Below are 22683 nucleotides of genomic sequence, written 5' to 3'. Positions count from 1 at the left end.
TCAATATTCTGTTACTAATGGTCTAGTCAAGAAATATACTATCTCTTCTTTCATCTAGATCTATGTTTATTCTATATGGGAAATGTTCTACTTACCTAGATTTGTGTAAATATTTTTTATTATCAGCAAATATATTTGATTACTTTATTTTGGAGCATTAAAAATGTTAAACAAGCTCATTAAATTGTATTTGTCCTGAATCTGGTAACCAGTTAGAGTTTTAGTACCAACAAAGCTTACTTCAATTTGTATTGACCTAAAAAAAAGTCAGTCCAAACCCCACTTTTACTCTAATTTAATTATTATATTAAGTGTTTATTAAGCACTTACTCTGAGTTAGATACCATGCAGGGTTCTAAGGATACTAAGATGATTAAGGTAAGTATTGCTGCTGTTAAGGGCTTATGTTTGAAAGACAAATTTTAGCATATCCTTGTTAGTCCATTAGACTGAAATTGTTAAGTAATAAATTGTACATCTACATGATTTACTGTAATCTATCCTTTTCACATCAATATTTTAATCTTAGAGTTAAAAACTGAATCCTTTCTTTCACTGCTTATAAACATTAACATTGAAAATACTTATTTCTACAGCTTCCATTTTATGAAGATACCCACCTGGCTGAATGATTTAGACCTGTCGATTTTTCTAACTTTGACTAAAATGGAGAGCACTAGTAAGAAACTTTTCAAAGAAAGTTAAACACAACTTATAAGGTAAAGGTATTGATGGTGGATATGACTAAACTCAGTAAACATCCATACATTTTCTAAAATGAAAATTGAGAAAATATTAAAATGATACCTCTATGGTCATATTTGTGTTCGTGACAGTTATCTTCAAATCCACTGAATAATTGCTCATAAAGAGAAAGTGTGACTTTCATGATGTTGTTATTGGTATAAACTGTTACTACCATTACATTTTAAAAATGGCTAGGATAGCAAACTGTACCACACATATGTAGCTGGTAGGAAAGTGCATGGTACAGACACTCTGGTAAACAATTTAACAAACTAAATACATAAATACATAAATACGTAAACATATAATTATCCCACACCACAGCAACTGCATTCTTGGGCATTTAATGGAGAGAAATGAAAAGGTGTGCTCACACAAAATCCTGTACACAAATATTTATAATGGCCTTATGTGTAATAGCCCAAAGCTGAAATCAGACCAGTTATCCTTCAACAGATTAATGATGATAAAATAGTGATAAATACATACTGTAAAATACTGCTCAGTAACAAAAAGGAAACAAACTATTGAAACAAATGACAACTTGGATAAATCTCCAGGGAATTATACTAAGTGAAAAAAACAAGCCAATCCCCAAAGGTTATGCGCTATATAGGTCCATTTTGAAATGAGGGATTTTAGAAACGCAGTACAGATCAGTGGTTAGGAATGGGGGTCATGGCAGGAGGAAGGAACAGCAAAGAGATGGATGTGACTATAAAAGTGCAGACTGAGGTTTCCTTATGGTATTAGAACTGCTCCATGTTTGGAGTGTGGTGGTGGATACACAAACCCATACACAATGAAACTGTATAGAAATTAATATGCAGACACACACACATAAGTAAAGCTGGGAAAATTTGTAAAAAGATTGGTAGATTATATCAATACAATTATTTTGGCTGTGATAATATTATATTATAGCTTTGAAAATTGTTACCATTGCTGGGAAGTGGGGTAAGTGTAATATTTCTTACAATTGCATGTGAATCTACAATTATTTCAATAAAAAATTCAGTTCAAAAAAGTGGGATTGGAGAGTTGGAACAGCCCCTCGATCTCTCTCTCTCTCTCTTCCTCTCTTTCTCTCTCTCACACACACACACACACACACACACGCAGACACACACGGCCCTTTCTGCCGAGAAAGCAGCATATTTATCAGCACTAGAACAGCCCCAGCAAGTGGTCTTGAGAATGAAAGCGAAATATTAAAGATGGCAAGCAGAAAAGTAGAAGTCTTGGTCTCTTATGACCCAGGGACTCCACTACACCATCTCTACCCTAACTACTTTTGACTTTATTTTGAATGAGAAAAAAATATATGCTTTTATTTCTATTTTAAAAATTAATAGGATGTGACAAGTGCTGATAAGACAGTGTAGACAGTGTGCACCTCTCCTCATTATTTCCTGCCTCACCTGAAGCCACCCTGTCGAGTGTTGACTCATTAAAAATTCAATTTGTTCCAAAAATGGTGCTCAACCAACTTTAGTATGTGCATATAAAATACACATATATAACACCTTATTATTCTGCAATAACATACATGGTATTTCTCCCATGATCTGATTATTACGTATAGTCTCTGCAATTGGAGGAAAGTCTGTGCTCTTTGACAGTAAGTTCTAAACCCCTTATCACAAATAATCTCAGGTGATTAGTTCTTGTAGTCTGCAATATGTATTGTTTAATTCACTAGTCCCCAAAGCAATCTTTCCAGTAATACTATCATATTTGTCTTATGTCATTCATTTTAATTTCAATATTCTGAAGTTCTCTAATCCTTGGATTTTTATAATTTTGAATATGCTGCACTTTAAGGCTAGGGTAACAAAACATTCCATTTAATTGAAAAGACTTTTAAAAATGTGTTTTGGTCAAAATTTATCCTAAATAGTGGGTAGGAAAAAAGAATGAGTGAAGAAAATTAAGTTCCTACTCTGACTTTAGCCAGCTGGGTTCTAATTCAGTGCCATGGGCACAAGCCTCCCTTCAAGCATATTATTTTTCTGAATTGTTTCATAGATAAATGAATAAACCCTAAGCCATCTTTCCATTATCTTTAGTCAGAGATGGTACTTCAGAACTCCTAAGTTTATACCAATTATAAAAGAAAAAAGTTGACAATACTGAGTAAAAAAGGAAGAGGTGAGAATAATGGGGAAGAAGAGTTAAATTCTTAGTTGTCAGAAACTGGCACATGCATCACATCACATGTATTGTTAAATGTACTCATTTAATCATCACAATAACCACGTGAAGTAGATACCATTTACTGTCCCAATTTCACATATATTGAGAAAAGTGTTGAAGTGTGAACCGATTTCTGTCATTTGCATTTCTATCTGTATCCTAGTCCTTTCTCTAAACCAGATTGTTAAAGCATTCCATCCTTACTGCCCTGGATTAACGTTGTTATGGAAACAGATTTTTTGAAAAATGTTTAAGTCCTGGATTTTAAATTTCAAAAGTTTACTTGGATTTACAGAACCCTAAGCTTTCAAGCTTCAGAAACTTAAAGTCTGGAAAACTCATCATATATTATTTATGCCATAAACAATAGACCTGAAGGAATGTTGATTAAATAATAAACAGCTTCCACATTTTCAATGACATAACAATTCTCTCAGTGGATAAAGAGATATGAAAAGAAAATGTAGCCTATATATTCATGAGTTCCCAAGAAGTAGCTCTGCTTTCTACGCCTCCCCATTGTGTAAGAATTCTAGGAAACTAAACCCAAATAGTTTTGGAAAATTATGAAATTCCAAATGTATCAGCGGGTGGCATGTCTTTTATAGTTTTCTCCACCCAAAGTGGTTTCTGAGCAGTAGAATAGAGATAACTGAATGCCAGTGCATGTTAGTATAAGACAGCCTCACTCTGGGAAATTAGGTGAGTTCATCCCATGAACTCTTGGGATGCTGCAGCAAGAAAGACACGAAAATATTTAAGAGGGTCCTAAACTTGCATATTCCCTGTATTCAGAAGCAAGTGAATCACATTGCCAATCCACATGACAGAAGCAAATTTATGGGAAAATGTGTATACAAGCAGTTGCCAAGGTGATTAGCAGATAACCAAGACCCTATCGCCTCCTTACTCCAGGAATATGCCCCTATATGGACCATCCTTGAACTTTAAAACCCCAGGCAAAGGGATACCTCAAAATTACCAATGAATTAACTAAATTAATTCAATAGGAATTAACTAAAATTAAGTTTCTGCTTTCACTGAGTTCCATTTATTCTTATTTTTCTTATTTCTTAGGTGAAAGCTTAAATTATTAAGAAATTTTATCTTTAATATTAGCATTTATTGCCATAAATTTTGCTCAAAGCTTTGCTTAAGGTACATCCCACACATTTTGATATGCTACATTATCATTTTATTCACGTCAAAATACTGTCTAATTTATCTTAGAATTTCTTCTTTCACCCATGGATTATTTGGATGAATGTTATTTAATCTTTAAATACTTGGGGAATTTCCAGACAACTTTCTCTTACAGATTTGTAGTTTAAACCCTTTCTGGTCAGGGAACATCCTTTGTATGTCACATAGAGCCATACATATCACAATATCACATCTACACAGAGATTTAAAGTCCCACTATACAATGCTGTATTTTTTCAGCAGTCATACATATTTTAAATAATGTATAGAATGAAAGTAATCTACCTATAATTTATTTTGGTCTTTTTACATTACTGAAGCTCCAGATACCCTTGTAATATCATTTCTATTCATACTGAAGAACTTTCTTCAGCATTTATTTTAGAATAGGCCTGCTGGAAATTAATTCATGGTTTTCCTTCATCTGAGAAAATCTTATACCACCTTTTTTCTAAAAAAGGCTTCACTAGATATACAATTATTTTCTTTCAGCATTTTAAAGATTTTTGTCTTCTGGGCTTCATGGTTTCTGATGAAAAGTCTGCAGTAATTTCAATTACTGTTTGCCTACAAATAATGTGTAATTTTCCCCTGGCTTCTTTCAAGATGGTTTTCTTTCATTAGTTTCAATTATGATGTGTTTGGGAATAATTTTTCTTTGAGTTTATCTTGTTTGAGTTCCACCAAGCATTTTGAATTGGCCTGCGAACAAATTTGGAAAACATTCAGCCATTATTTTTCTAATTTTTTTTTATCTACCAATTCCTTTCTTTTCTCCTTCTATGATTCCACTGGTACAAACATTAGATCTTCTGATACTGTACTATAGATCCCTGAGTGTGCTTTCTTAAATATTTTTTCTACTCTGTTTTTCAGCAAGGATAATTTCTATTGATCTACCTTTAAATTCATTGACTCTTCCATCTGCCATCTCCATTCTACTTTTGAGCCCACTTACTGAATTTTTATCACATACATTCTAATTCAAATATTGACATTTGATTCTTTTGACAGTTTCTGTGCTGAAAAAGTCTATCTTTTCATTTATTTCAACAGTGTTTGCATTTTCAATATAGAGCATGATTATGTTAGCTGCCTTTAAATCCTTTATAATTCCAACATCTGGCCCAACTCATTGTTGACATCTATTGATTTTTTTCTCTCTTAAGATTTGTTCCCTTTTCATTGTTCTTTATATGCCAAATAATTTCAGATGTAACCTGAACATTTTGAATACTATGTTGTGAAACTCTTAATCTTGATAAAATCCTTTGAAAAAAATATTATATTTGGATAGCATGCAGTAAATCCCATTAAACTGACACCAAAAATTCTGTCTCGTCTTCACAGTTAGTGATTCCAATGTCAGTTCAGTTTTTAAATTTTGAAATGTTTCTTTGGTTCTACCCTGCATCCATGCAACTCAGAGTTAGCCTTGGATTTGTGCAGTGGTTTATATCATATTTTAGTTCTCAAAGACTTTGCCGTGGTGCTTTGCATATATTCTGCACATTCTTAGCTTGACAATGAACACAGTTAATACAAAGATTTAGGGGATCTTCTCTTTGGAATTTCCCTCACACTCTCTAATTCCCAACAGATTACTTTTTTTCTGATGTTTCTGGCCTGAAAACTTTGTTACCTCTTAAAGTTTTAGTTATGTGCACTGTTGCACAATTCCATGTGATTGAGGCCATCTCCAGGAAAATGTAGCCCTGAAAAAGAGAATCTCACACACACTCTTTTGCCACAGGGACCAAGGGAACTTCTGTTTTCTGTTCTTCTGGCCAGAGGCCAGGTTTCCACTCAGGTTTTTAGGCCCCTCTCTGCTGGCACTGCTACCATCACATCAGCAGTGCAGCTCCATGAGCAGGGTTGCCCTCATGCTAGGCTATTAGTGAAAATAGGAGGAAAAAAACAGACACGGTGATCCCTTCACATTTTGCAGGTGTCAAGGAACCCTATTCGTGGTCCTCTGGACAGAAAGAGCTTTTACTCAGAATTAGTATTATCTGCTGTCATTGTGCAGTTTCATGACTGAGGCTGTCCTTAGATTAAATCCAGCAGATGAAGGGGGGCAGGGCAAAGGAAACTCACCCCTTGTGCTGTGTACTTGCAGTTGACATCCATCCTCATTTTCCCTGCTATTGTTTGTTTTTCAGAATCCTCAGGGAGTTATGTTGTATATTCCTCCCAGAGTTTTTAGTGTTATCAGTGGAAGGGATGGTTCATAGTGAGCGTAGCCAGCTCTGGAACCCTATGGTAGTTTTCTAGGAACAAAGACTCATGAGCCCCACCCTGACCCAGAATGTCCATTTTAGCAAGATCCTCAGGTGACTGGTAGGCATGGTAATAGATGAGATGTCCTCAGCTAGATGACAAGAAAAAGATTCAAAAAAAACCTCTCAGAATCTTACTAACAAGATTCACATAAAGTCCTCCAAGGTTCAAAATATCAGTTGTAATACACAGACACATACACATTTTTAAATGAAAACTGTAATTATTGGCTGAGCACAGTGGCTCACACCTGTAATCCTAGCACTTTGGGAGGCCCAGGTGGGTGGATCACCTAAGGTCAGGAGTTCCAGACCAGCCTGGCCAAAAGGTGAAACCCCATCTCTACTAAAATTGCAAAAAAAAAAAAAAAAAAAAAAACTCCAGGCATGGTGGTTCTTGCCTGTAGCCTGAAATGCTCAGGAGGCTGAGGCAGGAGAATCACTTGAACCCAGGAGGCAGAGGTTGCAGTAAGCCGAGATTGCGCCACTGCACTCTAGCCTGGGCAACAGAGCAAGACTCCATCTCGAAAAAATGAAAAGAAAACTGTAATTATCGTAATTCACTGGGAAAGGGGATTTAAAGCAAGAAATAGGCCGGGTGCGATGGCTTATGCCTATAATTCTAGCACTTTGGGAGGCAGAGTCAGACAGATTGCCTGAAGTCAGGAGTTCGAGACCAGCTTTGTCAACATGTTGAAACCCCCATCTCTATTAAATATACAAAAATTAGCCAGGCATGGTGGTGGGTGCCTGTAATCCCAGCTACTCTGGAGGCTGAGGCAGAAGAACTGCTTGAACCTGGTATCTGAGATCACACCACTACACTACAGCCTGGGCGGCCAAGTGAGACTCTGTCTAAAAAAAAGAAAAAAAACCCAGAAAATAAGTAAAATCACACATTAAATAGAAATGATAAATAAAATTATAATACATATACTTGATTATTTGTAAAGGCATAAAAATAATTATCATTATGTAGCAACATTGAGAAATGTTGAGAAATTTTATTAAAATTTATTAATTTTAATAAAAAATAGCAGAATTTAAAGTTGTATTTTAAACCATAACTAAAAAATATGCTAGGTATCATATTTTTTAAAACAATCCATTCATTAGGCATGATGAATGGCAAGAGAACTGGAATACATTAACAGGATGGCAAGAGAACTGAAATCTAAGATAAAACGGTTATAGAAAAGGGAAAATTCTAAGGGAGTCAGGTTATAGTGGACTCCCTAACATCCATTTGCCCTCCTCTTCTCAATAGCCATAGTGATTATTTTTGGAGGTCTCATTTGTGTATATAGACTGATTAAAATACAGACTCTGAACTCAATCAAAACTCACAAGAAATCGAAGTAGTATAAAACCTAAGATTACGTAATGTATATTGAGAAATATAACTGTTAAATAGTCCCATCATTGGCAACAGTTCAACCTGTGAATTCTCTCTGGTCAAGGTGGTTAGAAACACAAATAATTACAACGAGTTAAATATGGATTTAAAGAGGTTAAAATAATGGCAAGTATTTAAGGGTCCTCAGGCTCTTATGGATGTAAACATTTTCCTCAATAATAGGGATAACCCTTCAGGAAACACTAAGTTCCTCAGTTATCAAGACAATATATTATTCTGTGGGCACAGCCAATATTTATATCTTTAATTCATAGTTCTATGGCTGACCAAAAACTTATTAACACTTTCTATGTTAATTCAAAAAGCTCTTGTTATCAATTGTGAAGCTTTTCAGTCATAAGAAGTTAAAGTTGGAAGGCTAAAAGATCATATACTTCTTAATATTACATTTCCATTGAACACATACTAATGTATAATTATTTGCTAAACTTTTGTGATAGGACAAAGATCTTTAAGTGTGAGTCATTAAGCATGATGAGCATTGCAAGTGTATAACCCTTCCAAGAAACATTGCCTGTAATTCCAGTTTCAATTACTTTAAAGTAGAATGGGAAATTAGTAATTACTTGTAAAGTAATCTAAGTAGTACAGAATTCGAAGTTCTTTTTTTTATAGGTCTTTTTAGTAACTCATCCTTATTTTGAGTCTTTGCAATGCACTGAGTTGAAATTTTGCACTCATTTTCTCAGTTTATGATATATTTAAATCACTAATTATAAGTGAAACTAGCAAAAGAGGGTATGGGAAAAACATAACCAATGGTATGCCTGCAACTCTATTGTATGTGCAGAAAGTGCAAATAACTGCAGAGCAGATCACTATGAGTGAGCCTGTCCATGCCCTGGGTATCAGTCATGATGTTATACAGAAGAAAGAGAAAGTTAGTGTTAGTTCACCAGTGAAGCTCTATTAAAAGAGCTTTCATTAAGTTTTCAGGCACGTTACAGTCTGGTCCCACAGTGTTATAGCCATTCTGTCACTTTACAGTGACTTTGGATATCACTGTATTGATTAACTATGTTGATTACATTTCAATTTTAGAGAATGACTTATTTTATTTGAAAATACTAGGGGGCACATTATTATTATACTCCATGCATTTACAACAAAGTAATACAAATTAGCTAAAGGGTACTTACTCATAACACCTAATTTTTACATTACAGCACCATTTATAGTGGAACAGACATATGAATTGTTTATAGAAGGACAGAGAAAGTTTAAGAAAAAGTTTTTTCTTGTTGTAGTAGAAAAGCATGCCCCCTCTGCTATCTTATCATGAATTTGTAGAAAAATCCTCCTTTATGGTGGAGGTTGCAGTGAGCCAAGATCACAGCACCGCACTCCAGGCTGAGTGACAGAGTAGACTCTGTCAAAAAACCAAAAAAAGGAAAGAAAGAAAAGAAAAGAAAAGAAAAGAAGAAAAGAAAAGTCCTCCTTTAATAGGTAGTTCAAGATAAATGTCATCTTACCCCTGTTCAAGTTACTGCTAATTATGAATTACATATTATAAATTAGTAAGAACAAACAAATAAACTAATTGTCTATGATGGCAGCTTTTACAGAGAAAAATGAGCAATAACAGCAAAAATTCTTTCTTGGCCTCAGGTAAACAACAACGAGCATGTAAACAGAGAGTGCTTAGATAACAATGACCCACATCTGATATTCAAACAAACCTTTGATATTAGATTTGAAAAATCTCATCTAATTAGGTCAATTGGGTAGAGCATGGCACTACTATGACCAGGCTAGGCCTTAGGTCCCCATATGTGCCACTTAGCTTTACCCCATGGCCCTAGATTAAAACCCTAAAATCCTTCAGCCATCTGGCAACTGTAGTTACATCCAGTGAGAACCAATAAGGTTATTCCTTATTCTCAAAACTAGTGTTTCAACTTCTTAAATTTATTCTCTGAATTTTTCTCAAACTTCCAATTTTCTAACAGCTCCAAAATACTTCAAAAACTCATAACTGTGAGAATCACAAAAGAATATTTGATTAAAATTAGAAAGAGTGGAACATAAGAGCCTATTGAATAAACCTCAGATAGAAAGGAAGAAAATCAAAATAAACTCAACGTAGAGAGGGGAGACTAATTTACAATTTCCTCCAGTATCTTGACAAAAGAAAAAGACTTGCCAATTGCTGCTACTTTTTATATTCTATCCCCCAAATGTTAGGCAGATCTTCTTCAAAATGTGTAATATTTAAGCAAGTTATAAAAAATAAAATTATAGAATGATTATTTCTAATAAATGAGAACAAATATTATATTTTGTTATATTTCCTTTTATGTAAGTTTTCAAAAATTCTTTAATGTAAATTAATTATAATTATGAGAACAACAATTTCCTTTGATATGTCTACTTCTGTTTCTCCATCCTACTGCTAAAACAGTATGCTACCTTGTATTCTACTCAAGAGATGAATGGAATATAATGAAATAATGTTTAAAAATAAAAACATTTAGAGAAAAATCAAAGTAACTTTTATATACACATATATTCCTAAGGAGTCATCACTAAATATGTCAAATGATCTGTGAGAGATTACATCTTTTACTAAATTATAGACCATCGCATCAAAAACTATATAAATAGCAATACATAAGGTATTAGAGGAAAAGAACATTCAAGCTATTTCCAGCTGTATCCTAAACCACAAATAATCTAGGTCAAATACACTTGTTAAAAATTGACCTGTTAATTACACACATGTTTTTGGTAATTTTGCATTAAAGAACTATGTATCAGTTCCATTTTACTGTGTAACAAATTACCACAAATTGAATGGTTTACAACTTCTCAAACCTTATCTCATTTTCTGTGGGTCAGAAGACTGGCATGTTTTAACTGGGTCCTCTGCTCAGGTTCTCATAAAGCTGAAATCAAGGTGTCAGCCAACTGCATTCTCATGTGGAAGCTCCACTAGGGAAAATCCACCTCCAAGTTCCCTTAGGCTGTTGGCAGAATTCATTCCCTTGTGGTTGTAGGACTGCAGTTCCCATTATTGTGCTTGGTGTTGGCCAAGTGTGCTCTCAGCATGGAGAGACCACTCTCAGCTCTTAACCACAAGCCCCCACTGCATTTCAGCAAGAACAAGTACATTTTAGGTTCCATACCACCCTGACTTCCTCTTCTTGGAGTAGCCAGGAAAATACCCCCTGCTTTTAAAAGGCTAAAGTGATTAAATCAGATCCACATGAAAGGTCCCCCTTTCTTAAAGTCAGCCTTACCATATAACATAATAATTATGAAAGTTATGGGGCTCGTCATGTTCTCAGATGCTGCCCACACTCAAAGTAGAAGGGATTATACAAAGGTGGGGGTCATCTGAGACTTATCCTGGGATTCTGACTACCACAATGTACAAAACACTGAAGAACCCTTCATGATAGATAGAGATATATGGTTATTGCCAGGGTTTGAATGTGTTCCCCGAAGTTCCTTTGTTGAAAACTTAATCCCTAATGCAACAGTGTTGAGAAGTGGAACCTTCAAGAGGTGATTAGGTCATGAGGGCTCTGTTCTTATTTACTTATTTATTTTATTTTATTTCTTTTGAGACAAGAGTCTCACTCTGGAGTGCAGCGGTGCAATCTCGGTTCACTGCAACCTCCGCCTCCCGGGTTCAAGCGATTGTCCTACCTCAGCCTCCTGAGTAGCTGGGACTACAGGCACACATCACCACACCCAGCTAATTTTTATATTTTTAGTACAGATGGTGTTTCACCACATTGGCCAGGATGATCTTGATCTCTTGACCTTGTGATCTGCCTGCTTCGGCATCCCAAAGTGCTGGGATTACAGGCATGAGCCACCGCGCCTGGCCTCTCTTCTTATGAATGAATTAATGTCATTGATATCTGCATTGAGTTCTAATAAAAGAATACGTTTGGACTCCTTCCCTTCTCTCTCGCGAGAGTGCTCCCTTCTATTTTCTGACACGGGATGAGCCAGATGCCGGCCCCTTCACCTTGGGCTTCCCAGCCTCCAGAACTGTAAGAAATAAATCCTCATTCTTTATAAGTTATCCATTCTGTTATAACAACACAAAATGGACTAAGACAGGCATAAAATCAAAGGAGTATAAGCAAGAAAAAATGGGGTAAAATTTAGAATATTGCATTCAAGCATGAACTTCATGTTTTGAGAAGCATTTGAAACATTCATTTTACTTTTAAAGGTCCATGTTTAAATAAGTATTCCATATAGAATTCTCCACTTGAATTTTTAGAAGGATTTCTCCAATGGGAAATCTTTGTAGTTGTGTATGTACTAATAACTAAGAGGTTAAGAATTATTCCTCCTCAGTTTCCCCCTAAATATAAAAATATTTTATTACAAGATGACAGAAAGTATTTCAGCTTAGTGTAAAGTTTTAACTTCAATGTTCTCTGAGAGGCAATACAGTATTATAGATTAGAATAAAGTATTCAAATTGGTATGTGTACACTCAGGCAGTGCCTAAAATAACCTATTGAGGTAAAGAAGGAAATGTTAAAACTTGGATTTTTATGTATTTTAGTATCAACCCAATATATTTGTATTTTTAAATATAGTTTATAATGGGTTAAGTATTGGTGCAGTGTTATGAAGATGTAGTTTATGAAAGTGTACATATTGGGGGAATTTCTTTTAGCAATTGAGTTACATTACCTTAAGAATTTGGAAACCAGTGATTTAAAGTAAGGGTTTTAGAATCCAATTGAAATGGTTTATTGTCCCAAGCTATGTGATTTTTAGAAATTCAACTTAATGTAAACCATAATCTTCACATGAGTATAATAAAAAGTGTTAATACCATAGGACTATTGTGAAGATTAAAGGGACTTTTTGTTTCAAATTATTAGCCCAATCATTAACCTATAATAAGAACTTGATAAATGTAAGGCATCGATATCATGTTCATATTAATTGCATTACATGCAACACTTGCAATTGCCTAAAGAAAGTAGTCTGCCCATTAAAGAGCTTGAGAGCAGGAAAAAAATCAGCTGTTTTTTTGTGTTAAAGAGTGCCTGCCCTTGTATGCTGTTGGTAGGACTGTAAAATGGTCAAACTCCTATAAAAATAGTAGAGTAGATGCTCAAAAAATTAGAACTACCATATGATCCAGCAAACCTGCTTCTGTGTACATATCCAAAAAAATTGAAAGTAGGGTTTTGAGGACAAATTTGCCCACTCATGCTCATAGCAGCACTACTCACAATAATAGAAGTACAAGCAACTCAAATGGCCATCAACAAACGAATGCACAAACAAAATGGCATATACCTACAATGGAATATTATTCAGCCTTTAAAAGGAGGGAAATCCTGTCACATATAATTATAACATGGATGAATCTTAAAGACTTTATGCTAGTAAAATGAGTCAGTGATAAAAAGACAAATTCTGTATGATTCCACTTACATGAGGCATCTAAAGTAGTTTCAATTCATATAATCAGAAACTAAAATGGCACTTTACCAGGTGATGGAGAGAAAGGAAAAAGGGGAATTCTTGTATAATACAGAGTTTCTCTTATGCAAGATGAAAAAGCTCTGGATATCTGTTGCAAGACAATGTGAATATACTTAACACTATTTAAGTCTACAATGTAAAATGATTAATATGGTAACTTTTATGTTGTGTGTTTTTTACCACAATTAAAACACACAGGTAGATGGATGGATGGACAGTTGGACAGATAGATATATATGCGTAGATAAAACTAAAAAGCTCTTGTGTGGTAGTAAATAAGAAGTTGTTGTATAATGTCCCATTATGTGGTGTCAGACTGGGAAGTGATTTTTATTTATTCCATTAATACTGAGCATCAAAATGCATCACCCATTATGCCAGGTACTAGAGATTAAATTTTTCTTCAAAATAGCTTTGGGGAAATTTAACAAATTATCAAGCAATAAGCATATTTTATAATATGGTGAGAATCTGATGGCTTCACGAGGTATTAGCTTGGTAGAATCAATCAACAGTTGAACATTGACTATGAGAGGGAGAAATCAAGGCTGCCATACAAATTTCACCTTGTATGGGTAAGTAAAGTTGTACTGCTATCCATGGAGAGAGGGGAATAAGAAAAAGATGTGTCAGCTGGGAGGACCTCGGATGGGAAAATGGAAAGAAGAAAAATGTGTTTCTGGACATACTTAATTTGAGATACTTTGGGATATCTTGGTGGAAACACCCGATAGAAAATCCAAAATACAGCTGACCCTTGAACAACCTGGGGTTAGGTGTACTGACACCCTCTGCAGCTGAAAACCTGCATATAATTTTGACTCCCTTAACACTTAACTACTAATAGTCTACTGTTGACTGCAAGCCTTAGCAAAAAGACAGTCTATTAAGCCATGAATAGACTAGTACCTGCATAGATTTTTAAGCATTCATGGCATATATTTTTCTTAGATTTTTTATATTTATAGATTGTGCAGTTTATCTGAGAGTTTTTTCAAATTGTTATAAATTTCCAAAAATTTTCAAATACTTATTGAAAAAAATCCACATATAAGTAGACCGACGCAATCCTGATCTGTGTTGTTCAAGGATCAACTGTACAGATTTGGACTTCAGAAGATACACATTATGTCACCAGAACACAGGCCTAACTGAAGCCATAAACAGGCACACAGTTATCCAGGACAAAATATAGAGTTAGACAAGAAATTCAAATATATCTCAGCAAAATAATTTAATTTCAAGAATAAAGAAGTAAACAATTCATGAAATTTGGGAAAATCAATTTGCCTTAGAATTTTACAGAGCACACACAATATCTATAATGTTATGAGAGAAAAAGTAAAATAAGGAATCTGCATCTGGTTAGTTGTTCTTCCAGGATAAAGGTAAAAGACAAATACTCTCAACTGTATATGAAATTCAAAGACTAGAGTTCATGGACCTTCTTCAGGAAAAAAATGATAAACTGTAATGAGAGCCAATCAAATCAAGGAATTCAGAGGTAAAGGAAACCAGGTAACAAAAAAGACAATAAACAATTAAATAGGAAAATAATGTTTAAAACTAAATTATTTAACATTAATATCAACAACACTGACAACATAATTATAATATAATGAATATAATAAATTATAATATATAAGTATAATATAATAAGTGAAATGAAATGTAAACCAGGATCTAAGAAACAAGGAGGTGGGAAGAAGTGAAAATATGCTTGTTTCTCATTTATCATTAGAGAGAGTCAACAATATTGTATAAAATGGAAATTTGTAATTGGTAAAATAAGTGTACCTCAACATCCTAAAGGTTTTCTTAATCTTTTCCATTAACTTCAGGAATAAATATCTTTGAGAAGAAACATTTATCTATTGGTGATTCATTAAATTTTATGTATTTCTTCTTTTGTCACACTGACAATCTTATATTTTCTTATTCTTACTTAAATTAGCATATCATCATCATCCTAGTTTTAGACAATTATTTCTGCCTGTCCATATACAACTATCAGTCATTGTATCGACTCTTGGTATATATGTTTAGAGAGGAATCTAGAATGATGTTCATAATTAGCTTATGGTCACTACATTTTGATGGGACATTTGGTATGACTTTTTCTTTCTTTCTTTCCTTTTCATTTAACTTTGTTAAAAGCTGAGACAGTATCACTTTTAGAATAACAGTCATTTTTTCTTCCAAAAACGAAGTAGAATAAATCTTAATAATACATGTGTACATAAATACATACAAGTATACCTTGTATTTCTTTTCTTTTCTTTTCTTTTCTTTTTTTCTTTTTAATTGAGAGTCTCAACTCTGTCGCCCAGGCTGGAGTGCAGTGGCGCCATCTCGGCTCACTGCAACCTCTGCCTCCCGGGTTCAAGCAATTCTCCTGCCTCAGCTAATTTCTTTTGTATTTTAGTAGAGATGGGGTTTCACTGGGGAATCTTCCCATCTCAGTTTCCCAAAATGCTAGGATTACAGGCGTGAGCCACCGGGCTTGACCTTGTATTTTAGCTCCATGTTGCAGTGTGATTTAGAGTTCATAAAATATACCTAATTATAATTATATCATGATTTTCATGTTCTATTAATCATATTTTAAACAACTTTTTTTAGCATTTACTATGTGCCCAGCATATGCTGCATATACCACATGCTTGTGTGTATGTGTGTGTATATGTATGTGTATATATGTGTGTATATGTATATATAGTATATGTTAGTATATATTATATACACTACTAATTATGCAAAGCTACTAAGACCAGTATTAATACTAACATTTTATAAAGAGGAAACTGCATCTTTAGTTAAACTTTAGCCGACCCAGAACTCCAGTAAATGTCAGAGCCAGGATTTAAATTGTGCTCTAAAATCTATACTCTATGCACTATGCCATGTTTCTTGCCATCTATGCTATCCATGAAGTTTGTTTTATCTTGTTATCTAAAGATTGTAAAAATGAATATAACCTAAAACATAGTAGATTCACATTCATCTTTCCCAGTTAGACCAAAACAAAAAACAAAAAAGAAAGAGTGAAAGTCGTAGCAAATACAACAGCTATTAGGAAAAGGTCTTTATAGACTTGACATAAGATTAAAGTCCTTGAAAGTTCTCCTGGCATATGCCTGTATTTTCTTCTTCATCTTTCCTCCGTTTTATGCAGTGAGTCTAGAGAGTAAACCGTGGGCAGTAGGATCCCAGCAGACTAAGGAAGATGATACAAGAAATATATACGAGTGCCACATCTCGCCCCATCTCCCTATTGTGGCTACTAACAGGACAAGGAAGAACCAATGGAAAAAATCAAAAACTGGTATCTCAAGAAATAAGTGTGAGATAGTCTTCGTACTCTAACACGGTCATATTTCCTCTTTATATTCAGAGGAAATATCCTGCCCCTTAATACTCAAGCCAGAGTGGCCTTTACTAATGGTCCCTACTGTTCCCTGAGAGCTAACCTGTGCTGGGGACTTGTCATAGATGATTTATTCTTCACAACTCTACAAAGAATCACTAAGTCAGCTAATAAGCCACATTGCAGATATTCATTCTTGGGGTCTATTTCACCCCCAAATCCTATGCTACAGGATCTCCCAAAGTACTTTAATGAAAAGAAAAATGCATTGGCTATCAACAGCAATGTCCACTGTAGAAGCAAAAATGTGTTTCCATCTCAGTGACTACTATGACGATTTGTCTTTGTGTCATAGATACAAAGTATCATGATAAATAACTGGGTCTGTAGCAGATTCCAGATCAAGGCCTAATATAGGTGCCTTAGGCATAAAGTTAGGCCAGGTGGAAAGGTACACATGACTCCTCTTGGGGTATTATTTCTTTCACTCTGATGTCGCATAAAGGATTTATGACCAAAACCACAGTCAGAAAAATAACAAAAACAGTTACTGTTTATGAGTCAGTCCATGAATATTCATTACAATCACTGTACAGTAATCAATTAGTTGTATGCACAGCAAGAACAATATGAAATCTGAGGCTACAGATTGCAGAACTGAATAAATCATCATTTGTAAATGACACAACTAAAGATAACACATTTTCCTTTTTGGATGGAAATTCATTTTATGACCTGTATGAGAATGAATATAAGAAAGAAATATATATAAGAAGGGCATAATTTAGACCTTTGTGTCTGTTCCTACAAATATAGGTCAAGTAAAGTATTACATCTTTTGATTATACAGTTTCAATATTCATAACTTTCTTTGCTTGATACTGAAAGACAAAAACATGAGCTTACCAAATTCCTAATGTTTTGTACAATGCAGTGGACTTTTTAAAAAGAGCGTTTAATAAATTTTCTGCTTTTCTAAGTTTACCATTCACAATATCAAATGGCATAATGTGTTCTGGTAGTTTAAATTGCAAGTGTGATGTTTCCACTAATTGTTGCCAGAAACCATTAATCCGGATCAAAAGCTTCTAAAAACAAACTAAACTAGAACTATCAAATGTGTAAAACAGAGTTACCACAGTTAAGTGAATTTAAAACTACCGCTGCTTAAAAGTTGGATGTAATCAATGTCAACCATTTGCTATATCGCTTTCAGAACTGTTTTAAAGTCATTCATCCTTTCATTCTTCTAAATTTCTGACACTTTTAATGAAAGAATGTATAAAAATAACAGTGGTACTATCTGTAAAGCAGATGGGTTGCTCAACAAACTGCATATGCGCGTGCGTGTGCAGTGCAGGCGGGCGCGCAAAAGCACAGGTCCAACACAGGACCTAAAATGGCTGAGGTGCTGGATGTTGTTGCTTGGTGACCAAACCGTATCTCCTCCATCAAAAAGCAGTCTAAACATCAGTGACAGATATGTCCCCTTAGGTTTAGACATGACCAGGATAAATATTAAAGGGCATATTTATCCTTTTGAGTAGTCAATATTTTTATTTTAAGTCCGTTGTAACTTGCTCGATTTTATCATCAGTTAAGTTTAGGCTTTAGGGGGAAAGTAGTTGGAAAGCTACATCTCTTCTTTTGGGAAAATGAGAGTAGAACCAAGCTGCTTTAACTATGAGACTTAAAGATAGTCTTGTTTCAATTAAGTTTATGTGGTGTGTCTACTCTGTTCTAACATAACCTCCCAGGTGCCATCAGTCTCTCTTTCTTTCATTAAACAAAGTAGATAATTAGCCTCAGCCTGTCCTCTCCCCTTTTCTCTTTCCCTTTTCGCAGTGGTAATGATGTCTAATTATCAGCAGCAGTGGATTACTGCAACATCAGGAGCAAAGCATGTCTTACTGACAGCAAAGCCAGCCGCGAACCCTCAAACCTTAAGCAGCTAAGAATCATTCTTAGTCTCCACGAAAATACTATTCAAATACAGTATTTTATTTTGATCAATATATGCCTTGGAATTAAGAGAAAATATATTTTTGTCCTCTTGGTGACTGTACTTCTACCATCGGAAAGAAAAATCAACATATCGTTAAGGAAGGAATAATTTGAGATGTGGGGAAACACATGATAAAGGGGATCCTTTATTTTTTAACTCCATTGAAATCATGATTGGCTGTCTCTCAGAGAAGGAGGAGCCTATAATTCTATGTCAGGAGCGGTATAAAAATGTTATAAAGAGCAATAGACAAGTTCATAAATTAAAAACCTCTTCAATATTTCAAAACAGGCTTGAATAAAAAGCAGAGCTCTTAAGTACTACATGGAAACCATTATCTAAGAATCACCTGATGAATTATATTCTCTCCCATAAATATATGGAATCTTTACTGAATAGAGAAACACGTGTTACTTTATTATTATCCCTGGAGTTGTCACTCTATGCTAGATGTCTTAGCAGTAATTCTTTAGCAATTCTGCATAAATTTTTGACTCAAAATCGTGGTATATTAATGCGTGAATGCTAGTTTGAATAACTGGCATTTATGATGATCTTAGTGTCTCTGGAATTGTTCTGAATTTATGTTATTGAAAATAATCTTTTAAAGGACACTTATGTTAATACATATAGTGGGTGTAGTCAAATCCATATGAGTATAAACTCATTGTACCAATACCCAAGTGAAGCTATCTGACAGTTAAATAGAGGGACCTAAGTTTAACATAAAAGAAATGAAAAATAAACTTCCCAACTAACAGTGTTCCTTTAAAACATACATGACATTATGAAGTAATACCTTAAGTAAAGATATCTTAAATGATTTTATCCATTCAGTTAGCTCAGTATTGTCCAAAGGAAAATGCATGTTTATGTTTTGAATTCTTGATATTATTCCCGATACAAATTAATCAAAGCCCTTCATTCTGTATACCAGATTTCTGGCTCATCCAGATGTAAATAAACCTCAGTTCTAATTCATGCCAATCTAGTCCTCATTATTTAGGAAAGCCAGACAATAATCTCACCATTGTCTTTAGTAGTGACACACATTAAAGGAGAAGACACATTTATAGGTCCATCTCTTAGAAATCTCCCAACAATAGGACACTGTTAAAAAACAACCACCACCACAGAACTTTCATGTGTGTTTCCATTTCACCTTTATTTTCGGTTCCCAATTTCTATATAAATTCTAAAATAAATATACATCCTTCAAACAAGTATTTCTAATTAATCTCAGGAAACCGTAAACTGATTTCCAAACCTAAAAGAGCCTTCCAAATAATGCTTTAAAAAATAACTTTTCATTCACATATTTTCAGTTTAATATAATATACCTCCATTAGAGATAGAATAGCTTTCAAAGCGTCTCCTTTCTAGCATCCTCCAGGAATACTGCACCGGGAAACAGTTGCCAGTACAGGAAAGTGAAAAGGAGGAAATGCTCAAGAAACCCCAAAGCAAGGCAAAAATACAAAGGATGCCAGATAGCCTCCCCCATCCCTACTCCGGGCGAGTACCCACCGTGGCATGATGCAGAAAGGTCTCATGCATCAGATCTGCCATCCTACTTGTAGCCCACAGTTCCCATCTTCTGTGAAGGAAATCAACGCTGCTGCGGCTCCCCAGCCCCACTGGCTTCTGCAGCCTGAGGCTGAGATGCACTGGGTTCTCAATGCCAGTGCCTCACGGCGCCTGGGCTAGAGCTTTGTGGCCATGAGACTAGAGCCACCCCAGAAAGAGGAACAAATACACACACCATTGGATAGCGCCTAAACCCATCTCTCTTTGTTGTTCATCTTCTAGCTGCGGCTTTATTTGTAGAAGAGGGAAGTGAGGAAGGGAATGGGGGGCGGGGAAGAGGAATCTCCAGGACCTTATCTACAATCTCAACAGTCGCGGCAACGATCTCTGGGAGTGATCGAGGCATTCGGGCTGCCCCGTGCCTCCTGGGCGGCGATCTAACGATAAAACCTGACGGTGTCCTGGGGAAAACCCCACATCCACCGCTAGCGCCACATTCGGGCTTTATGCCAATAAGGAGACACTGTAGACTATCGATCAGACTTGTCTGTTCTCAGAGCGTGCGGCCGGGCTTCCAGCCTGGCCTTTATGCGCGGTGGCGGCGGTGGGACACGCGCCAGGCGCCCAGAGAAGGACATGGGACAATGGCCCAGCCCGGGGACGCTAGACGCCGCCCGACCCGGGGAAGGAAGCTCCAGCAGCCGGTCCGGGAGCCCGAGGCGGGGAGGCAGGCCAGCTCTGGAGGTGCGCTGCCGCTTTAAAATAAAGGACCACAAAGACTCCACAGTGGGGAAAACGCGCCTGGCTAATGCGAGTGGGGACGACTTGGGGAGGGGGTTGAGGAAGGTAGGGGGCACACGAGCCAACGGCGGCTCACGGCTCCCCCTCTCTCCCGCCTCTCTCCTTCCTCCCTCCCCGCCGGGTTGCTCCGGCAGACAAATAACAGAGGAAGGCGAGTCACTCACCGTGGTCTTGACAGGCACGTAGAGCACTTGCTTGGCGCCGCCGCCTCCCCCGCGGACCTCGTCCGGCTGGCCCAGCTGGAAGCCCTTCGATTTGACCCAGAATTTAAATTTGGCGTTGTCCGTGGAGCTCGACTCGGAGCCATTGAGGAGCTGGACGATCCGCTCGTATTTTTTACGGGTCACCGTCTTGGTCTTGCCTGAGTCCCCGTAAGTCCTGAGGCACCAGTCCTGGAACTGGCGGTACATGTCGCGCTCGCTCTCCATGTTCCCCGCGCCCGGCCGCCGGCCGGATGCTCCCAGCGCACTTCGCACCTGTTCACCCTGGGCTCATGTAAAATGCAGCCCTGGCCACGTTGCAGGGATGCGAGGTCCCGGCCGCCGCGGGAGCCTGGTTTGGGTGGGGGAAGGGAGGGGGAGAGGGGAGGAGGGTCCGGTTGGGCACCAGCAATCAATGCCCTGTGCTACCAAGTCTGGTCCATTCGTAATTGCAAAGGCTGTCTCGGACGCTTTTCCTGTTCCCTTAGCGATCGGTCTCTTTAATATTGTGTGACCAGGACCATCCCAACAGCATTCTGGCCCAGAGAAGCTGGGTTTGAATAATTAAAATCCCACTCCTTGGTTTATTAAAAATCCCAATATTGAATTGGGGTGGTCCCTAGACGCCTCGCCCCCGGGCTGCGTCCGGGGCTGGGCAGGTGGAGCGCAGCGCCGCCTCCCCGCGCGCGCCCCAGAAGCTTCCCCAGCCACTGGCCCCGTGTTCCAGGAGTGAGGGCTGCGCTTCTCCGGAAAGCAGCCGCCGGCCCAGCGCCTGCGAGCCCCGAAGGGCACACGGGTCCCGGATCTCTCCTTCCTCCTGGGTCCTGATTTGACCTTCCCCACGACGGGTGTTAAGGGACTAGAAAGAGAGAAAGTTCTTACCTGTCATGTTTTTAAACCTATCAAATTCTGTTTTACAGAATTATTTTATCAAGATATTTTTTAAAACGGTTTAAAATCTCATTTCTTCAGATGTATTTGGAATAAATTCCAGCCCTGTGTGTAGATTCTACGAGTTAAGTCCCAGAAATTAGCAAAGCATTGATGGAGATTTGGCCATAGTTCTACAGGATAAATTGTAGTGCCCCAAACAGATATCCGTTCCAGGGGGATGTGGGTAACGGAAGGCAGGCCGCTGGTGGCGGGTCTCCCGGATAATGATGGGACCCCCAGACAGGACTCCTCTGGTTTCTGCTGAACAAGACATAGAAGTAAGTTTAGGATACAGATGCTTGAAACCCTTTGCACGAAATTAAAATAGATAGAGAAAGATCATTTTCTCCTTGCTTGGTCACAGTTTGCAGTTCACACGGGAGGTTTCAGTTGCCTATTTTCCCCCTGCCACGTCATGGACACCCCCTCCACTGCTCTGAGTAGCCAAATATGAGTTCCTCTGGACTATTTTTCCAAGCAGATGAAGTCAGCAGTTGCTCCATTCAGGACTTCCATCCATTTGTTTCCAGAGCTGGAAA

The 22683-nt window shown here is 36.9% G+C and overlaps 1 protein-coding gene across 10 annotated transcripts in view; it reads right to left on the bottom strand.

Annotated features, from left to right (window-relative positions):
• Nucleotides 1–21737, bottom strand: part of NOL4 (nucleolar protein 4) — a 407984-nt gene extending 386247 nt beyond the window's left edge. For 6 of the 10 annotated variants that reach the window (XM_023207729.1, XM_023207730.1, XM_023207721.1 and 3 more), the window contains exon 1: nt 21176–21737. Coding sequence is in view for 6 of the 10 variants with exons in the window: in XM_023207721.1 (XP_023063489.1) it covers nt 21176–21439 (264 nt within the window). In the remaining 4 variants the exon portion in view is untranslated. Of the gene's footprint in view, nt 1–20210; nt 20660–21175 lie in introns of those variants that run through there. The other 4 variants (XM_023207727.2, XM_023207728.2, XM_023207723.2 and 1 more) reach the window with 1 other exon arrangement.
• Nucleotides 21738–22683: the final 946 nt, after the last annotated feature.

Source organism: Piliocolobus tephrosceles, chromosome 18, assembly GCF_002776525.5.
Source record: "Piliocolobus tephrosceles isolate RC106 chromosome 18, ASM277652v3, whole genome shotgun sequence".
Lineage (NCBI taxonomy): Eukaryota > Metazoa > Chordata > Mammalia > Primates > Cercopithecidae > Piliocolobus > Piliocolobus tephrosceles.
Note: the sequence above shows the minus strand (reverse complement) of the source record. Positions and strands in the feature narration are given on the sequence as shown.